Here is an 18,847-nt window from a genome sequence, read left to right on the forward strand (position 1 = left end):
ATTTAGCAATTTAAAAATAAGCATCAGTCGATAAGATAATCTGAAGTCTGAACAACTGAGACCAGGTTTTCTTTTTGTTAAATTCTCTCAAAAATATGTAGAGAAAATAAAGACATTTTAAATAAAATAAAGGAAAGCGGAATATACAAAGTTGAATATTTCTAACATTATCTTTCTCCCAGATATTTAACAACATGCCCCAATACAAACGTGACAACCTGGAAAGTTAATTTGCGTGTTGTTTTTGTAGAAATGAGAAATCTGTCGCATCTGCATGCTAAAATACCTTTTGCAGTAATCCTTTCCCACCGTTGCACATCCTGTTGTATATATAGTTAAGAGCGGTTTTAGGAAGCCAAAACACTTCAAATGAACTGATGCTGATGCCAGTATAGAGAAAAGGGTGACAGATGGCTGATGTAACATCAATGTTTAAACGTAATAAACTTTTATGATAACAATTGAGACATGCAAAAATGAAATGCACAACGTTGCACAATATTCACTCAAATTTAACCACGAAAACTTCCGAAAATGTTTACTATCTTAGAACAGACAAAATGGGAACTACTTCTGTAAATCCACCATGCAGTTTTCAGTCAATGCAGATAATCTCAAAATGAAAAAAATCTGCTTGTTTAAGTGGTCTAACAGATACATCAATGCGTCACCAGCACCAAGCTTTTACAGGTTGTCACACTTACAAAGGCTCATTTCCTGAAACCTCTCTCACACATCACTCAAAAAATATCAAAACTAAAATCAGAACCTCAAAGCTTCATGACAAAATCAAAATTGTTTTGTTGTAACGATTTTTTTAAACATCTACACTACCGTTCAAAAGGTTGTTTTTTTTTAAAGAAATTAATACTTTCATTCAGCAAGGACACATTCAAATGGATCAAAAGTGACAGTAAAGACATTTATAATGTTATCAAATATATAGATTTATATATTATGTTGTTGCTGCAGTTTTAAAAAGGACACAAGAGCCTGTGCATGATTTTACCACGCTAAGGCGAATTCCTGGACCTGGTCAACTATAGGCAGACAGATAAAGTGTCACAGAGGGCAGGATTTCTGTAACATTTCGAGAGCATTGGGAAAAGGTTTCCTGGTTGTTTTGACTGAGGGGGCGAGAGGAACAGCTGCTGTTCCCGGGTAAAAATGGACAAGGCCACTATCACACCACCTTATATGGCAGTGTTTCTCCTATCTGCCCACAGAGAGAGAGAGAGAGAGAGAGAGAGAGAGAGAGAGAGAGAGAGAGAGAGAGAGAGAGAGAGAGAGAGAGAGAGAGAGAGAGAGAGAGAGAGAGAGAGAGAGAGAGAGAGAGAGAGAGAGAGAGAGAGAGAGAGAGAGAGAGAGAGAGAGAGAGAGAGAGAGAGAGAGAGAGAGCAAATGAAAGGAGGGAGGGACCTGATAAGCTCTGGAAAGAATAAAAAAAGTCAAACTTTAAAAGATCTTTTTATATATTCATCTTCTCATTGAAGACACACACACACACACACACACACACACAATACACAGTAAAACCTCTTCACGATGACTTGCTTAATTTAGTCCCCATTTGTAAGTCGCTTTGGACAAAGGCGTCTGCTAAATGACTAAATGTAAATGTAAAACGCCAGTGTAATAGTTTGCCCATCTCACAATCTGCAAACAATGTCAAAGCTTCTTCATGAATTATAACTTAACTTTACTCTATATCTCTCTCACATAGAGATCCGTTGACAAATGACGAATTCATCTGCTTCATTCCCACTTGATGACCTGTCAAAACAGACCATACGCATTCCTATCCATCAAAGTCAGAGTCGTTCTCCAAGCACCCTCAGGACAAGAACTACAAATGTTTTTGTAACTCATGCCTTTGATAACTGTCCAATAAACGATTTCTACTTGGGGTCTCTCTTGAAACTGTGGTAGCAAAAATAACGTGTTCCACTCATCCATCAATCGATCTTTCCTGTAACGGCTATTTAGTGAATTAAAATGTGCTGAAGATGAATTAGACGGAGTGCTCCTGCTCCTCCCTTTGTCTAATGAATGCACACAGACACAAATCGATGGCATGAGAAGTCCAGCATATCCACCTGTGAAAAACAATAAACGTTGCACCAACCATCTTACAAAACTTGCAAAAAGAAGCGCATATAAATCAGCTGTTTTTAACAAAAGAGATGCTTTATGGTCTCCCTGCAGTTTTTCCACCAAAATAAAAGCTTGTTGATTTAATTGTTTGAAAATGAAGAAATTAAGACAGCCATAAATATTAATATTGCAATTTCACAGTTGTATTGTAAAATGAGAAATAAAATAAATAAAACACTATTATTTTTCTTAATTACTTGTTTAATTTTACAGTGAAATATTACAATTCTCACAAAAATCACAATTTTTAATCAGGAAAAGAAAACGCAATTAGATTTTTCCCCAAATCATATAGGCTAGCCATGTGGGAAAGCAATCCCATAACGAACTGTGACCAGATCAGTAAAAAAAAATTCTGAAATATGATAAATATTACAATATTTAAAAATTGACTATTTTACCCAGTATGTGAGAGTATTGCATTGTTAGCTCAGCAATACTGTATATATGCTAAAGCAAAAGTCCTCTCACCCGAAGATCGCTATTTGTATGCGTTTCTTTCTGCATATAGTTCCAATATTCATTTCAGTTATGATGCCACCTTAGAAGACAGCAGCCTCTGTAGACGGCAAGGTGGCTCACTAGGTTTAGGAGCTGAGCAGCCGATGTATGCGGAGATGCCACATTTCACTGCAGAGAGATCCAGTAACTAAAAAAAAATTATTCATTATTTATGAGAAGTGACTAGAGCTACAAATAAACCATTAAACAGCTGCTTATCAACAATATAATGCTGGATTACAGGATTCATCAGAGATCAGAATGCAAACAAAGTACACAGGCTTGAGTTGATAGAAATAGAAATGTGATGATAGGTACGCCACATCACTCCCTTCTAAGACACCTACCCACCCACCCAAACACACACACACACACACACACACACACACACACACACACACACACACACACACACACACCTAATGCAGCAGCTCCATAGCCCATGTGTTTATTAAAGTGTCAGCCAGATGGATTTAAGTAGAATGTAGAGCAGAAGTTTTCCAGTACAATAAAAAGATCATGAATCATATCCGATTCCAATGAAACGGTAAACTCTACATCAAGAAGCTGATCAGCGCAGGATTGCGCCAGAGTGTTTAACAGGATTCGCCATCCTCCATTAGTTAGTCACTTTTTTATTAGTCTAATTTGCTAATGTCATTAGTCCAGTTAAAACCGGTCTTATAGTTCAACGCACAGAGTAGATACAGGATTAAGTGTTCACAGAGTAGATACCACAAGCAATATTTCAGTGCGGACAAGGAACATTCAAAACATCTGTTCAAAAATCCCACCGATAACAATCCGTTTCAGTCCAATTTAATAAACAAGTCAATAAACCATTTAATAAACAATTCAATAAACCAGTTCAGACAAGTTACCACTCAACTATCTATATAATATACACGCACACAACAGTTCTTCTTAAAGAAATTAATGCTTTTATTCAGCAAGGATGCATTAAATTGATGACAGTAAAAACCTAATGTTACAAAATATTCTATTTCAAACATTTGCTGTTCTTTTTGACTTTTTATTAATCAAATAATCCTGAAAAAAGGATTACAGTACCACACTTACCACCAAAATATTAAGCAGCACAACTGTTTTCAACATTGATAATAATAATAAATGTTTCTTGAGCACCAAATCAGCATGATTTCTGAAGGATCATGTGACACTGAAGACTGGGATAATGATGCTAAAAATGTAGCTTTGTCATCACAGAATAGAAAAGTTATTTTAAATTGTAATATTTAACAACACTACTGTTTTTTCTGTATTTTTGATCAAAGAAATGCAGCCGTGGTGACTGGTGAGCATAAGGGACTTCTTACTGACCCCAAAATCTGTAGTTTTTGAATGGTTAAAACAATTTAATAATTATATAATACAGGTTTTCTTTCAACACTGCTACAAAGAAGTCTTCAAAACACACTCCCCCTGAAGATGACATATCTCACGTCCACCAAAGCAATCAGATCAACCTTAATGACAACGCAGAACAAGGGTGTGGAACTTCTCAACAGCACAATGCCATGCCATAAAAAAACAACAAATAACGCCAAACAAACATGAAACCATAGAGAAAAAACAAGGTTCAGTCCAGACTACAGTGTGCATCTTGCTGTACGGTTGTGATTAAGCTCTGCATTAAATACATCTTGCTCTGAAGTACCATTTCCCCTTAAATCACTTCTGAAACCACTGTTGGGCAGTTTTCGATGTGGTTGATGCATTCTGGTATTATATACCAACAGGTCTGGTATAAAGAAACCACACTGGCCAAACCCTTCATTTCATTCACCATTTCTGTTCTAGGAAGGAGGTGTCCAGAGAGAACATTTTGACAACCCAATATTTTCACAGAAACCATATTTCAGAAACTAGAACAAGTTATATTTCATTAAAAGATTAGTTCACCCACAAATTAAAATTCTGTCATCATTTACACACCCTTATTTTGTTCCAAACCAACAAGAATTTCTCTGGGCCAGTCTTAATGAAAATGAAAAAAAACTAGGTCAATGAAGCTTCGAAAAGCATGCAAAAGCATAATAAAAACTAGAATGTACATTTCCTGAAGAAAATGTGAAGTGGTAGCCTGGTAATACCAAACTCTGCTACTTCGCTTTGCTTCGTAGACAGAGTCTGGCATGGCATAATTGAAAAGCGTTTTCTTTCTCGCGGGGGGGGCGCTTGTCTGAAGTTTAAAATCATTGGTTACCCGTAAGCCAATCACATAACGTTTGGTTATGGCGTGTGTTATGCGCATGCTCAGCCGCATCTAACTTCCACTGTAAACGCATGTATGATGCGAAAACAAAACCATCGAGCGAAATACCGGAGTGAACATGGCTGTGAACGACTTTTGCAGATTTTGTGAAGTAAATCTACGCATCCACGGTACAATCAGCGTCTACGTCACGGCTCTCAGCCCGCCCTCTGTTCGTTGATTGGCCGGCTGTTTTCAGGCCGGAGGAAAACGGAAAGCTCTGACGCTGTCTCAGACTGAGTACAGAAGCGAAATGAAATTGAGCGGAAGTACGAAGTCTGACGTAGTCAGGCTAGTGAAGTGGTGCTTGCAGTGGCAAAATTCGGCACAGTTGTTAGGGTGTTTCTAGTGGGTTGCTAAGGTATTCTGGGTGGTTGCTAGGTGGTTACTAGGGTATTCTGGGTGGTTGCTAGGTCGTTGCTAGGCGGTTGCTAGGGTGTTCTGGGTGGTTGCTATGGTGTTAATAGGTGGTTGCTAGGGTATTTTGGGTGGTTGCTATGGGGTAGCACTGTGTGATAAAGTCGAATTCGAAAAGCAGATTAGCTGATTAGATTTTTTGTGCACTACCCCATTAAATGTTTTATAATAGTAAAATTACACCACATGTTAAAGTATTTAAATATCAGGTGTCACAGCAACCTGATCATTCTTGAGTTTCAGGTCTAAAAAGAGAAACTTCAAGGATGATCAATCCCTCTTCCGGAGACATATTTCCATTTGCCTCCAGACACACACACACACACACACACACACACACACACACACACTCTCTCTACAGAAGCAGAACTTCTCTGATTCTCCTGCAAAACAGTAGCACCTGCTAATGGTGTTGACATAAGCAATGTGATACCCAGCCCAGCTCAACCAATACAAGACACAAAATGTTTACAAGAATATGGGGAGGACTCAGCACAGCATCCAATTAAATTCCATATCCAGCGTACAGGAAAGAACACAGGACAGGTATGGATGTTAGCCCCACGAAACCACATCTCCTCTCCTGCTGCAGAACAGATCCTCTCCTGATGAGATTAAACCTGCTGTGGACTGATAAGATCCAACAAAGACAGCAAACAATAACAGTATCGGGGTCCAGCTGGACTCCTGCTTATCCCAGATGTTCCTGGATAAACTTTACAAACACAACAGCTTTCACAGGAGTGTGTACTCACGTCACAGGGAAGAGCCGTCATCCGTACTACAGCTCTGTTTTTGTTTCAGTGTGGAAGACGGGCCAGAGGTAACGCTACTGTAAATGTACAGTAACTGAGATCAGTGAGACACCTGCACATAGATTCAGAGACTCTAACATCGTATATGGTTTGCTTTTAAAAGAATATGTTGTTCTGAACCTACACTGCCATTCAACTATTTGGGGTCGATGAACTTTTTTTAATGCTCACCAAGGTAAAAACAGTAATACTGTGAAATATATTATAACAATTTAAAATCATTTTCTGTTTTAATTTATTTTATTAAGTAATTTATTCTTATGATGGCAAAGCAGAATTTTCAGCATAATTAATACTCCAGTCTCCAGAGTCACATGATCCATCAGAAATCATTATAATATGCTGATTTGGTGCTCAAAAAACATTTTATATTATTATCAATATTGAAAACAGTTGTGCTGCTTATTATTTTGGTGGAAACTGAAATGCTTTCAAGATTATCTGATTAATAGAAAGTTCAAAAGTACAGCATTTAATGCATCCTTGCTGAATTAAAATATTTATATTTATTTCTTTAAAATAAAATCTAACTGACCCCAAAACCTTTATCTTTTTTTAAGAATATGCATGGAAAATGTATATGTGAAGATTTGTCAAAATATGTCAATTTTTTGTTCAACAGGAAGTTATGGGTGTTTCTTCAACTGTGCCATTTTTGGTCCTGTAAACACAAAAACTCTGAAACACTTCACGCTCTATAGCTTTAGTTTGTCTACATACAGTGCGTCATGCAAGCATGTATCACAGGTCTATAAAAGGTCTATAAAAATCTATAAATAAAAGGGAATTGAAAAGTTTGAAGGGAAAAAAACAATGAAGGCATGATAAAAAAAAGCTTCAAAGAAAGTGATCTTTATAAGAACAAGAAAAATCTATAAAAATCTTGAAATCTAATCAATCCCTGGGACATATCCAAAGCTGAATGACATGCACATTTTTAATTAAAGGCAATGTGCATCCAAAAAAAATTGCTTATTACATCCAAAAAATTGAGTTCAAAACACAGGTCTAATGTGAATGTGTGGAAGAAGGGTGGAATTTGAAGACTGTGGTCAGCATCTCTTACCCACTGCAACCACACAAACACACACAAGCAGATGCTATCCACACACACCTCAAGGAAAAAAGGGAACAGAGATAAGGCCCATCAACATTCCAGCCTACAACGTGACTGCTGGTTATCTTAGCTCAGGGTTGCAAACTAAGTGTCTAAAAAACACCCCACAACTGAAACATTCCACTTTAACCCAATCCAAACAACACGAGACCTGGTTTCTATGAATAAAGAATAGCACTCTGGTTATACGGTTAACCTAGGACTGTGTCCGCTACAATTATTTTGTAAGTGTTGCCTCTCTGACAGCCACTAAATAAATGACAGACAGGTTATTCATTAACCTTCTTTCCTGAGCCTGACCTTTGCCCTTTCTCTCAGACCACGCTGCCACCTGGCCATCTTAAATAGGCTAAGCTATTTTAACTGTACAAGAGAACCACCTTAATGATCATCCACCATGCTGCTATATGAAATATCATTTGTTTAAACATACAAGAGTTTGTGGCAAACCTTCAAACACTTAATCTCAGAGATAGTGGGTCTGTTTAGCTGTTGACTCAAGTTTGCATGATCTGAATATTACATGATCTTCAGGTGAAGTGGAGAAATCTGCTCTCTGGAATGTTGGAACGGACGCCATTTCTGAATTTTCATTTCAACAGGTCACGTCTGGATTAGAATACTGTAACAGATCACGTGCATTTAAATGCATGTTAAAAGTTTGATTTCCGGCATGATTTTTTCTAAATGCACGCTAAAGATCTTATTGTGAATGAATAATTTGTTCATGCACATGTTTAATTAATATGCTGGACTTTTCCAATCAATTAGTGGGCATAAACCCCACCCCTTTTGTACAATCGACTGCGAGCTCACATTCAGATCTCCCTCCATCCGATCAACAACGATGAATAGAACCAATACCTTACCTCACCCTACAGTTTTTTCTTTTCGATAATCCTTTACATTTGGATCCATTACACTACGTCACAATAGAGATTAAAAGATCTGTCCCTACTTCCGTAACACTGAGATTCGAAATTATTAGCATAAGCTGATAGATTTCTGTTTGCCTTATAAGTGTCAGAAGCAAGACGGTTATTTTGTTAAACAGATCGTTACTTTCTATCGTATAGACTAATAACATATTAGACAGGACTGTTAAACAGATCGTAAACTAATAAAGACGAGAATGGGAGCGCTGTGTGCTTGGGCTCTGGTGTTCTCAGCGTCTTCAAAATAAAGTCCACTGCGCTGTTCCTACTGGCTGTGTGAATGAAACCAGGAAAATGGCCCTAAGGGAACATTTAGTTCTAGGGGAACCACCCTGGTGGCTAGTTCCTAGAATACCCGGTGCGAAAGGGGCTAAATTCTCAATGAAATCTGACAACAACTGTCTCATGCATTTAAAAGTTTGTTTCTAAACGCTCAAATCATGACAAAAAAGACTTGACCAGCCAATGCTCATGTGCAGTCATAAGCACGCGTCTCAGAACTTTTTTATATCAACTGGAGCTTCTGACGACAGCTGCAGTGACTTTACAAATTGGTGTTTGGCTCTTAGTCTTTTATTTTGAAAGCGGCAATTAATCCACCGTATTGTGCGTTGCTCTTTCATAGTAATATGAGTTCACCGTCTTTCTATATATGGGGCCCTATTTTAACGATCCAAGCGCATGGCGCATGGGCGATCTAAAGCGCACGGCGCAAGTGCACTTAGTCTGAATCTACTTTTGCTAGTTCAACGACGGGAAAAATGTTTCGGCGCGCGGCGCATGGTCTAAAAGGGTTGTCTCTATTCCCTTAATGTGTAATGGGTGTGTTTTGGGTGTAGCGTGAAATAAGCCAATCAGAGTCTCATCTCCCATTCCCTTTAAAAGGCCGTTTTAAAATCCGCGCCATGGCGGATACACAACAGAATTTGCAAGCGGAAAGACTGTACGCTTCTCCTGAGAGGAAACGGATCTGCTCGTGCGCGAGGTTAAAGCATGCAAGCAGACCATCTACGGGACAAGCCGGATTCTGGATTTCAGGATGTGAAAATGATAACTGCGACGGGCTGAAACTAGCAAAAAACACTTGCATCACGCTTGGCGCTGCATTGCGCCGGGTTTATGATAGGGCCCATAAAGTTTTTTTGGCTAATATACAGTTTAGGCCTACTGCTATGTCATATGCATTGTGTACCGCATGTAAAATTCAAGAACTTTTGGTGCCATTATGTAGGAGCAGTTTTGGACTGAAGTTAAGGGTGTAAATGTGCCAAAGTGGCAGTAAGACAATGTAATAATCACAGTAAAAAAGGAGGCTTCGATTACACTAGGGATGCTCCGATCAGGATTTACTGACTTCCGATTTCTTGGCCATCATCATGATCAGCTGATACCGATCCCGATCATTCAAACTTTATATAAGTGATATGTGAGCTCTCTGTTGACTGTCACTGTTAACCCCTTACACCCATTTTGATGAATGATTTGATGTGATTTCAAGTGGCAACCTTAAAAGTAATGGCTTATAACTCTACAAAAAAAACAAGGTATCATCAAGTACATGGTCTTATTTGATAGAACCTTTCACATTTTTAAGAAAATAGATTTCAATCACATTTGGAGGTTCTTATGTTACAAAACTGCTGAGAAAACCCCAGAAAATGTGATGCAATTTATTGTTATTATTCATGCTTGATGTGATGACTATTACAAAGTATATATGATAGGTCATAAAATCATTAAAATGTTTGCAATCATGTCAGCTGGGGCCAAATTTTGTGTTGATATTTCAAAGCAATCAACAGTTATGGCATTTGAAACCAAGGTTTTTTATCATAAGTCCAAAAACATCTCAAAACAAGTGAACTGAGTGTTTTACTGAATATAAGAACGCCACAAAGCATAACAATATTTATAATACTTAGATAGATAGATAGATAGATAGATAGATAGATAGATAGATAGATAGATAGATAGATAGATAGATAGATAGATAGATAGATAGATTCAGATGCGTGCTCCTATTCTATGGCGCACATTAAATCAAGACCTGTCAATCAGATCGACTGATCCAACCCAAGCGCGCTCCAGCTGTAAAACAGTGTCCGATTGGTCTCGACACATTGTCCCTACCCACCATATTTGAGAACCAGTTTCCATTGGTTAAACTTTCAAATGACATTGGAAAATCATGATTAAGACGTGAACAGATCCAGGAAGTCCTATAGCTTTAGTCAAGTTTTTTTAAGATCTACCCTACCTAATGTTTTGCAAAGTTACAAAGCAGAATGTGGCTCAAAAGCCTAATCTGTATACTGTTTACATGCACGCCGACGGCAACTTTATACGTTTTTTTTACGTCATCAAATTGGGATTGGTTCGCGAGATCGGCCAAATTTAGTGATTACCAATCGAGACAAACCTGGAAAATTCCTGATGGATTCACTTGGCATCATTCTGCCAAACACACACAGACTGGCCAAAGCGGCTATAATCTCAGGCTGAAATGCGTGTTTTAAAGGCCTGAAATCAATCGCATTATGCTGGATAACTGACAGTAATCAGCTTGAGCTAGAATTAATGACAAGTTAAAGAGTTCATGAGGGGGTGAGAGCAAAAAGGGAGAAAGAAGAAATGAAAATATCTGTGTGATGCGTTTTCTAGAAGCATCTCGGTACAGCTAAAAACTCTCAAACAGAGCTATCTCCTGCCCTGAGCTTAACCAGAGAGGGACTTGAGCTATAAATGGCAGAGAGAAAGACACAAAGAGAGTGAGGCTTGTTCACTCCCACTCACTGCTTCCCACTTCTCCTCTGCTCATCTCCTTCTCAGGAAACACACACATTCTTCCGCAATGGAGAAACTCTGTCACCAACACTCACAGAGTGGACAGCGTCATACACACACACACACACAAACACACCTCTTTAATAAACACCAATTCCCTCAGAAAAGATGACCCATATCTTTCTCTCAGACAGCTTCTCAGAGTTTAGTCCAAACTGTGGCCCAGATATACGGTGAGTCAAATCATGCTTCATCGAGCATCTGCCGAGTATTGTTTGCTTTTGGACCAGATTAACTTTAATCAGCCAAACAGATCTGACATTTTTACATACAGTTTACACATGAAAGAACATCCAGTACCAAAAGAACAGTCTCCCTGACTGCCTCATATGAATCACTTCACTGAGAGCAGCAAGTTTTACACCAACGTGATGCATCTGCTATGATGTTCAAACGCACATGCTTAAAGCTAAGGCTTTTTATTTTAAAATACTTTCTTTCATGCATGCAAATAGATTCTCTTATCCAAAATATAAGTAATAAGTAAGCCATCGGTAGGTTGGCTTCCCTTAACAGTGTGAATACTGTTGTGCTTTCAAATCATGGACCAGTTTAGTTTATGCATCACAACCAGCTCAACATTATCCGGTAATTTTATTGTATTTTTATTTATTTTATTCTCTAAGTCTCTAATGCTGCATTTTATTTGAGTAAAAATACAGTAAAACAGTACTACTGTGAAATAGTATTCAAATTAAAAATGACTGTTTTCTATTTTAATATATTTTAAAATGTAATTTATGGCAAAGTTGAATTTTCAGCATCATTACTCCAGTTCAGTGTCACATGATCCTTCAGAAATCATTCTAATATGCTGATTTGCTGATCAAGAAACTTATTATCAAGTTTGAAACTGTTGTGCAAAGTAGACCATTTATTTGAAATAGAAATCGTACCTGCTACTTAAAAATCTTTATTTTACTTTTGATCAATGTAAAGTTCTTGCTGAATAAAAGTGTTAATTACTTTTAAAAAATGTTACCGATTACAAACTTCTGAATGGTAGAGCGGTACAAATCTAATTTAATTTGATTAGCCTATATATCACATAAATATTGCCCCAGACAGTGTCAGTCACTGAAAAAACTGTATGTTAAGCATTACAATTGACTTCTATTGTTTGCAAATAAAAGAAACTTTTTCAAATGATTTTCATTTACAGTATATGCAGTTATTTTGTAATGTAAAAGTAATGTTCTGTATGATGATGTCCCCAAAAGGAGGCATTAGCTAAATCAGAAATAAACCGATTGACAGGCTCGCCAAATATTATCACTTGGCACCAACTGTTCTGGCGTGTAGTCGAGCATCACGTGCCCACAAACACACACTGAACTAGCACCTATCAGTTGACAAAAAAATATATACATCTATTTGGATATAGATTAGATCAACCTGTAAATATTCCTGCCCTCATAAATATGTGTCAAATGCCTTCACCTGCAGGCGAGTTAATGGCAGAGTCTACTTCCAGAACCAAACAACCCTTCAACAGCAGGAAGGGGGAATTACGAAATTGTCATGTTGCAGGCCAACAATATTACTATATTTGGACAGAGGCAACAGATGAACTCAGAACTTGACGCAGCAGAGTTATTCAAATATGGCAAGTGTACATGAGAATAGTTTTATACGCGGAGATTGGGACTTGAGGTTTCCCGCAAGTTGTTGACAAGGAAAGTAGGAAGTGGGAGCGATGTTTGTGTACAAATGCCGAGCACAATAAAAGAGACATCAACGTGCACACAGCGCTTCCTCACAGCTCATTGTGACGTTCCCTACACGTTCATTTCTGCAAAGCACCATCGCGGTTAAGTTGTTCGCGTGCTATTTCTTCCCCCTCGTGTCACTAGGCAACGGATCTTCGAGGCGCATTAAACATTCATGAAAAATGACGGTGAACTTACCAGCAAACTTTCCAAGTTGATCGCAGACCGCGGCTCTTTGATCATGGCTTCCAGTTGTCTCAGCCGGTTTTCCATCCTTCTCTCCGCTCCTAGCGACATTTTTACCTTGTCCTGGCGCCAGTATGAGCAATGAAGAGCGATCTGCACAACTTTTCTGGTTCACATTAAAGATACAAGATCTTCTTTCTAGTTGTAGAGCAGCAGGCCTAGACAGCCTCCGACTCGCCGCCCTCCAAAAAGTACCCCGGGCTCGTCCAGAATAAAGCAAGAAAAAAATAATCCAATGGGAGCAACTGAGGTTTTCCAAACTTCCCCTCAAAACAGTCTGTTAAGTGGTTACTTTAAACAACTGAGCGGGATCAAACTTTTCATCCTTTCATGAGAGCGTACCGTCAATGGCGCGATAAAGTTTTAATTTTGAGAGGATTCAGCAGCAGGGCGTTTTCTGGGCGCCCCTCTCCTCTCCGCCTCTCTCTCTCTTTCTCTCTCTCTCCTCCCTCCCCTCGTCTCCTCTCTCTCTCGTCTCCTCTCTCTCTCCCCCTCTCCCAGGCGCTCCGGACTGGCTGAGCCTGACTTCAAATCTTCCTCAGTTCATAAACAACGCTGCTGTTGTTCAAAGGCGAGCATCTGTTGGAGTCGAACAAACTCCAACGCATTCCTGCAACACACTTAACTGCGACGTGAAACGGAACCAGTGCGTTTTATGTGTATTATATTTTTGATAAAGTTAATTTTGTTAAGTTACTCGCAAGCGCTTTCCTAAAGTGTCTCCGCAGGTCGCTCGCTCGCGCCGGTAACCCCGGATCAGTTCCTCGGTATTCCAGCATGCAGCTCGAGCCTCGAGTTCGTTTTTCTGACATCAACTAGCGATGTCCGATCCGTGAGCGAATCGTTCTTTTGACTCGGATCTTTTAAATGAATCATTTGATCCGGCTCACAAAAGCGATTCGTGTGAGCGGAACTTCTCAAATTAGCGACTAATTAATTCAAGTTCTAAATCATGGAATTAAAACGAAAACAGCATTTATATATTATTTATAGCTTTGTGTTAAGGTTTTACCCTATGCAATATGCCATGCTAGTATATCAAGGATCACGTGATAGTGCATTTGCGTCATGACGTGAAAGAATTGGTGAATCGCTTTTGTAAACGATTCTTTGGAATGAGTTGTTTAAAAGAGCCGATCCGCTTAAATGAATCCATCACCAACGTCGACGATAACAGCAGTCTTTACCCATAAGCCTCTGTTCTCTCTGACTGTTTGTCTCGCCCACGAAGTAGCACGGGAGAATGCAAATTTCCTCCGGCGGATAAAATTCTCACACCTACCACTGAAGAATCACAGACCATATCACTCGGCTTTTGTCACATTGTCATCCCAAAAGTCAATTAAGTAGGCCTATAAAATGTGAGATGACTGAACACATGATGTTGAAAGTTGAACTCACAGTGAATGTTGCTTCAGTGATGTACATTGTAAATTAACTTTTTAGTTCATTATTTTTAATACATTAAAATGTATTTATTCGGTGAATATAAGGAATTATTGCATAGATTTTCAAATTCGCGAGGGAACACTGAAGAAGCAAAGAAACTTCCCAATGAAAGAGTGTAACAGCGACCTCTTGTCGGTGCAAGTACATGAAGTAATGTTCACTTGTTGATAGTGTTTAAGAGGGCAAGTTCTTCCACTAGAGGGTGCGTTATATCTCTAATGGCACATAGGCCTACAATAACCTGGCTCTACTAATATTACCTGAATATCTCACAAGAATGATTAAACTGACTTGCTGTTTTCTGCATTAATCTCCCTCAAATTTCAACTCAGTTGCCATTATTACGCATTAAACTACTAGGAAAATAAAAGTTCAAACTGTTGTACACAATCTCATCTACACCCCTCTTTCTTTCAAAATTCAAAGGGGAAAAAAAACTGAAAAAATATATGAATGTATTATTAAATCTATTTTGACTGTGATCACACCTTCAGAACCAAAAAGAAGGGACACATACATGTAAAAACCTTCTGAAAAGAGAAAAACTTTATTGGGTTATAATTTGGCAAGCTTTTTAAAACATTATAAATAGGTCTTGGCAAAATATTCCAGTTCTATTCCTCCTAATGCTTCATGGATAAAATATCTGAATTGGCTGATTATATGTAAACTTAACTGTGAAGAATTAACTAACACATCTGATGCCTATTTTTCTCTTGAGAATGAGATGCATAAAGGTTTTCAAAACTAACCCTAACAATGTACAAGTACAGAAAAATATACCACAGAGCTCTGACAAAATAGTTTTAATTCAAATCTGAAACTAATTTGCATTTATACGCTGAAAAGTACCTGTGTTCATCTAAAAAAATGAATATGCAAATAGTTTATTCTAAATATAGGGTCATCTTTACTGCCTCCACCAGCATATTACAGTACTCAGAGAGATGCATATTAATGTCAACACAAAATCTAATAAAAAAGCTCTCAATACACTGCCAAAACATACAGCAAAGACACACAAACATACACATCCAAAAAAACAAACTGTTACCCACTGAACACTCTTGAGTATAAAAGCAAGAGACGAGAGAAGGGATCAGATCTCTGATACACTGTTTTTAACACATCTTGTGTCTGTTAAACCTCAGCACGGTTGCATCTCTGGATTCCTTTTGGCCTTGCGGTGGTTCGCTGTCAAGATTAGCAGGTTGTCCAGGCGAATCATCTCCTTGCCCAACTCAGTGTACAGGCCGCTGCCGAACATTTGGTTACTGGTGTTTGGGACTCTGTCTGAATATAAAGACCCAGAGCTGGGGAGAGAGGTTTCTTTACGCGGATGACCCTGTGAGGATGATACAACTAATTTAACAAAAACAACATTTAGGCCTGTTTGCAGCTTTATGTATTACTCCATCATGAAACTGACCATGAAAATATTCACTGAAAAATAAAGATAAATGACAGCTTCAATAAATAAATAAAAAATCATATATAAAATATGAAATGCTTTGTAAAGCAGGAAGTTTATCAGTAGTATAGTAACCATATATGAATTGCATATGGCTAGTCACATGAACACAAAGTGTGACCAGCTTCATGTAGCCTAAAATAAAAGCTTTTTATATTTGTCATGATCCCAGCCTGTGTTCCCCTGGACTATTGTGTTATTTCTTGTTTGATTCGTTTATGTTTATTTATTTGTTAATAAAATATCTGCATTTGGATCCAGCTATCCCTCGTTTTTTTGAGTTCACCTATAATTACAGAAAATAAACAAATCAAACATGAAAACCATGAACTAGGAACAGAAGGAACGCACCAAACACACGGCCATAAATGACATGAAACACAGGGGTTTAAATACACAAGGGGTTACTGGCAAACAAGACACACCTGGGAACTAGCAAAGAACGAATCAAGAAAAAATACAAACATGGCACAGAACAAGAAATAACATAAAAGTCCACACAAGAAGGATCATGACAGACCTTCATCTCATTTTAATGATATTTCTCAAAAGTATACAAATAACACAAAATAACAATTTATTAGAAAGTGCAATAACTTTTTAAACCAAAAGATGCCAATCATTTTAACACTATTTCTTTATAAATGATACCAAAAGTTTGAAATCAGTAAGATTTTTATTGTTTTTGAAAGAAGTCTCAAATGCTCACCAAAGCTGCGTTTTTTTTTTTTTTTTTTTTTAATACAGAAAAAACTGTTCTGTGGTGATTTGGAGCTCAAGAACAATTTCTTATTAATGTTGAAAACATGCTGCATAATATTTTAGTGGAAAAAGAAAAGTGATAAAGAAAATTCTTTGATGAATAAAACGTGTAAAAGAACAGCAATATTTTTAAATAAATCTTCTGTACCAAATGTTTATACTGTCACTTCAGATCAATTTAATGCATCCTTACTGAATAAAAGTATAGCCTTACTGACTCCAAAGTTTTGGATACTAGTGTAAATTATATTTACATTTAAACAATATTCTAAAAAAAAAAAAAAAGCAGCAACAGATCTTGGTTATTGGGTTTCTTACCAGCTGGTCAAAGTTCATGAGGAAACTCCAGTTCTTCTCCCTGTCATAAAACAACCATGAATAATTTACAACGCGATATTAGGCCTATCTCTCCAGACGATACGATGCAATTCATTATTTAGAAGCGAAATCTTCATCGTTTTATTAGCTTATATGATGGTGGTTGAGTGTACAGTAGGCTAACCACGGCTGTATATTTAGTTGTCAAAGAGGATGAGTAACCGTAACGCACACCGTCCAGGGGGCACCTGGTCAAACCACAATCCATCCCGTATCAAATAACGGGTCAAACAATGGCACATTTAAGAGGGGAGAGAAAAGATTAGTAACGTAACTCCAGGGAAAGTGAGTAACAAACATGCAACTCGACTGAAAGTGAATTAAATTCTCTTTCTTACCATTCTTTCATACCGGTTCTCTCCGCGCGCACAAACTCTTTCCAAACCTGGTCTTGCTTTACCGGGTCTCGGGTATCATCGCCTTGCGCCGGTGTGTCACCGGTGTTTCGTGTCCTGTCCGCTGAATTCCTGAACACTGAGACCGAGGACTGAGATGCGAGTGGACCATTGGGTCGGTCAGGTAAACGGTACCCAGCCGAAGTGGCGCGCCGCGTGTTTCCTTTTCTGTCCATCACTCACAGCCCTTGAGCTTGTCAACCAAACACAATTTTAAGCCACTGTAAAGTTCATTTAACCTATTGACTTTTAAAATGGTGACTCAATGTAAGAGACTTTCTTTTTGGGAAAAGGGCTCTGTCTTGCTCTGAGGTGGATGGACGTGTCGCGCGCGCTAGTTTCTGCAATCACAACACGAGCCGAGGGGCTGCTGCTGCTGACACCCGGTTGCGCGGAGATTCGCTCTTGTTTACCCGGGACGTTTCCCCTGGAGACAGCCGGGCGATGCTGGGATACCCTCTCAAAGCTTTTGTTAATTCACGAGGAGGCGAGACATCCGCTGCAGCAACGAGAGCAAATGAGCATTACAAAAGCGAAAGACTGACAGGTTGGTGACACAACAGTGCATGTAGGCCTATATAAAAGAGCACTGCTCAATCATGAACATTTAAGGGAAAAACACATTGACATTTACCCTTATAATGTTCTCAATTACGTGCGGCAGACAAACAGTAGCCTAACCTGATGAAGTTTGTGGCAGTTAATTCATCCAAAGCTGCAGTTTTGGACATGGTAACTGCCAATGAGAACAAACATGGCCTGCTCAATTGAAAAAGTATGACTTCAGAGAAGATTCCTTCACACTGAGGTTAGAGACGAGTGATTCTGCTACTGGGAAAATCTTTTCCCAAACAGAGATGGATTGTTCCATTGTGACATTTGGCCACTAATTGAGAGGTTATAGATCACAGTCCTGCTCTGTTAACATAAAATATATCTCCTGCAGGGCTTTTTATCGTTAACTTAAACCATAAATAAATTTAATTCATTGAAATAAAATAAACATTAATGAAAATAAAATATAAAAAACAGCTAGTTGCCAAGGCAACATTTCTCATTGCCCTTTAGTTTAAGCAAAAGTACTGAAATGACTAAAACTAAATAAACTAAAACTTAATAAAACTATAGACTATATATTTTAAAACAAAAACTAATTTAAAAATGACAAAAACAAAATATAAGAATAAAATCTAATTTAAAATATTAAAACCCCTATAATAGTAAACCAAGGATAGGCCTACTAAAACAACACTGCCTTTAACAATTACATAACTTGTCTCTTACATTTTCTATTGTAAAACATTTGATAATATTTATATCATAATGTTTGAAATGTGTTTTTAACCCTTTAAAGGGCACAAACATTTAAAAAAAAACAA

General features: G+C 38.1%; 2 protein-coding genes across 5 annotated transcripts in view; both read right to left on the reverse strand.

The window, feature by feature from the left end:
• rock2a (rho-associated, coiled-coil containing protein kinase 2a) overlaps positions 1-13,847 on the reverse strand; it is a 54,270-nt gene extending 40,423 nt beyond the window's left edge. For all 4 annotated transcript variants that reach the window (XM_084093270.1, XM_084093269.1, XM_084093268.1 and 1 more), the window contains exon 1: positions 12,966-13,847. In XM_084093270.1, coding sequence (XP_083949396.1) covers positions 12,966-13,064 — 99 coding nt within the window. In that variant the 5' untranslated portion in view covers positions 13,065-13,847. The remainder of the gene's footprint in view (positions 1-12,965) is intronic.
• Positions 13,848-14,995: 1,148 nt separating this feature from the next.
• Positions 14,996-17,865, reverse strand: cimip5 (ciliary microtubule inner protein 5). The gene is made up of 3 exons (XM_084092181.1): positions 17,412-17,865; positions 17,014-17,053; positions 14,996-15,807 (listed from the first exon to the last, which is right to left on the reverse strand). Exons 1-3 carry the CDS (start codon positions 17,642-17,644, stop codon positions 15,610-15,612), a joined length of 471 nt encoding a protein of 156 aa, XP_083948307.1. The 5' UTR covers positions 17,645-17,865; the 3' UTR covers positions 14,996-15,609.
• Between the last annotated feature and the right edge of the window lie 982 nt (positions 17,866-18,847).

This window comes from Abramis brama, assembly GCF_963993115.1.
Source record: "Abramis brama genome assembly, chromosome: 19".
NCBI lineage: Eukaryota > Metazoa > Chordata > Actinopteri > Cypriniformes > Leuciscidae > Abramis > Abramis brama.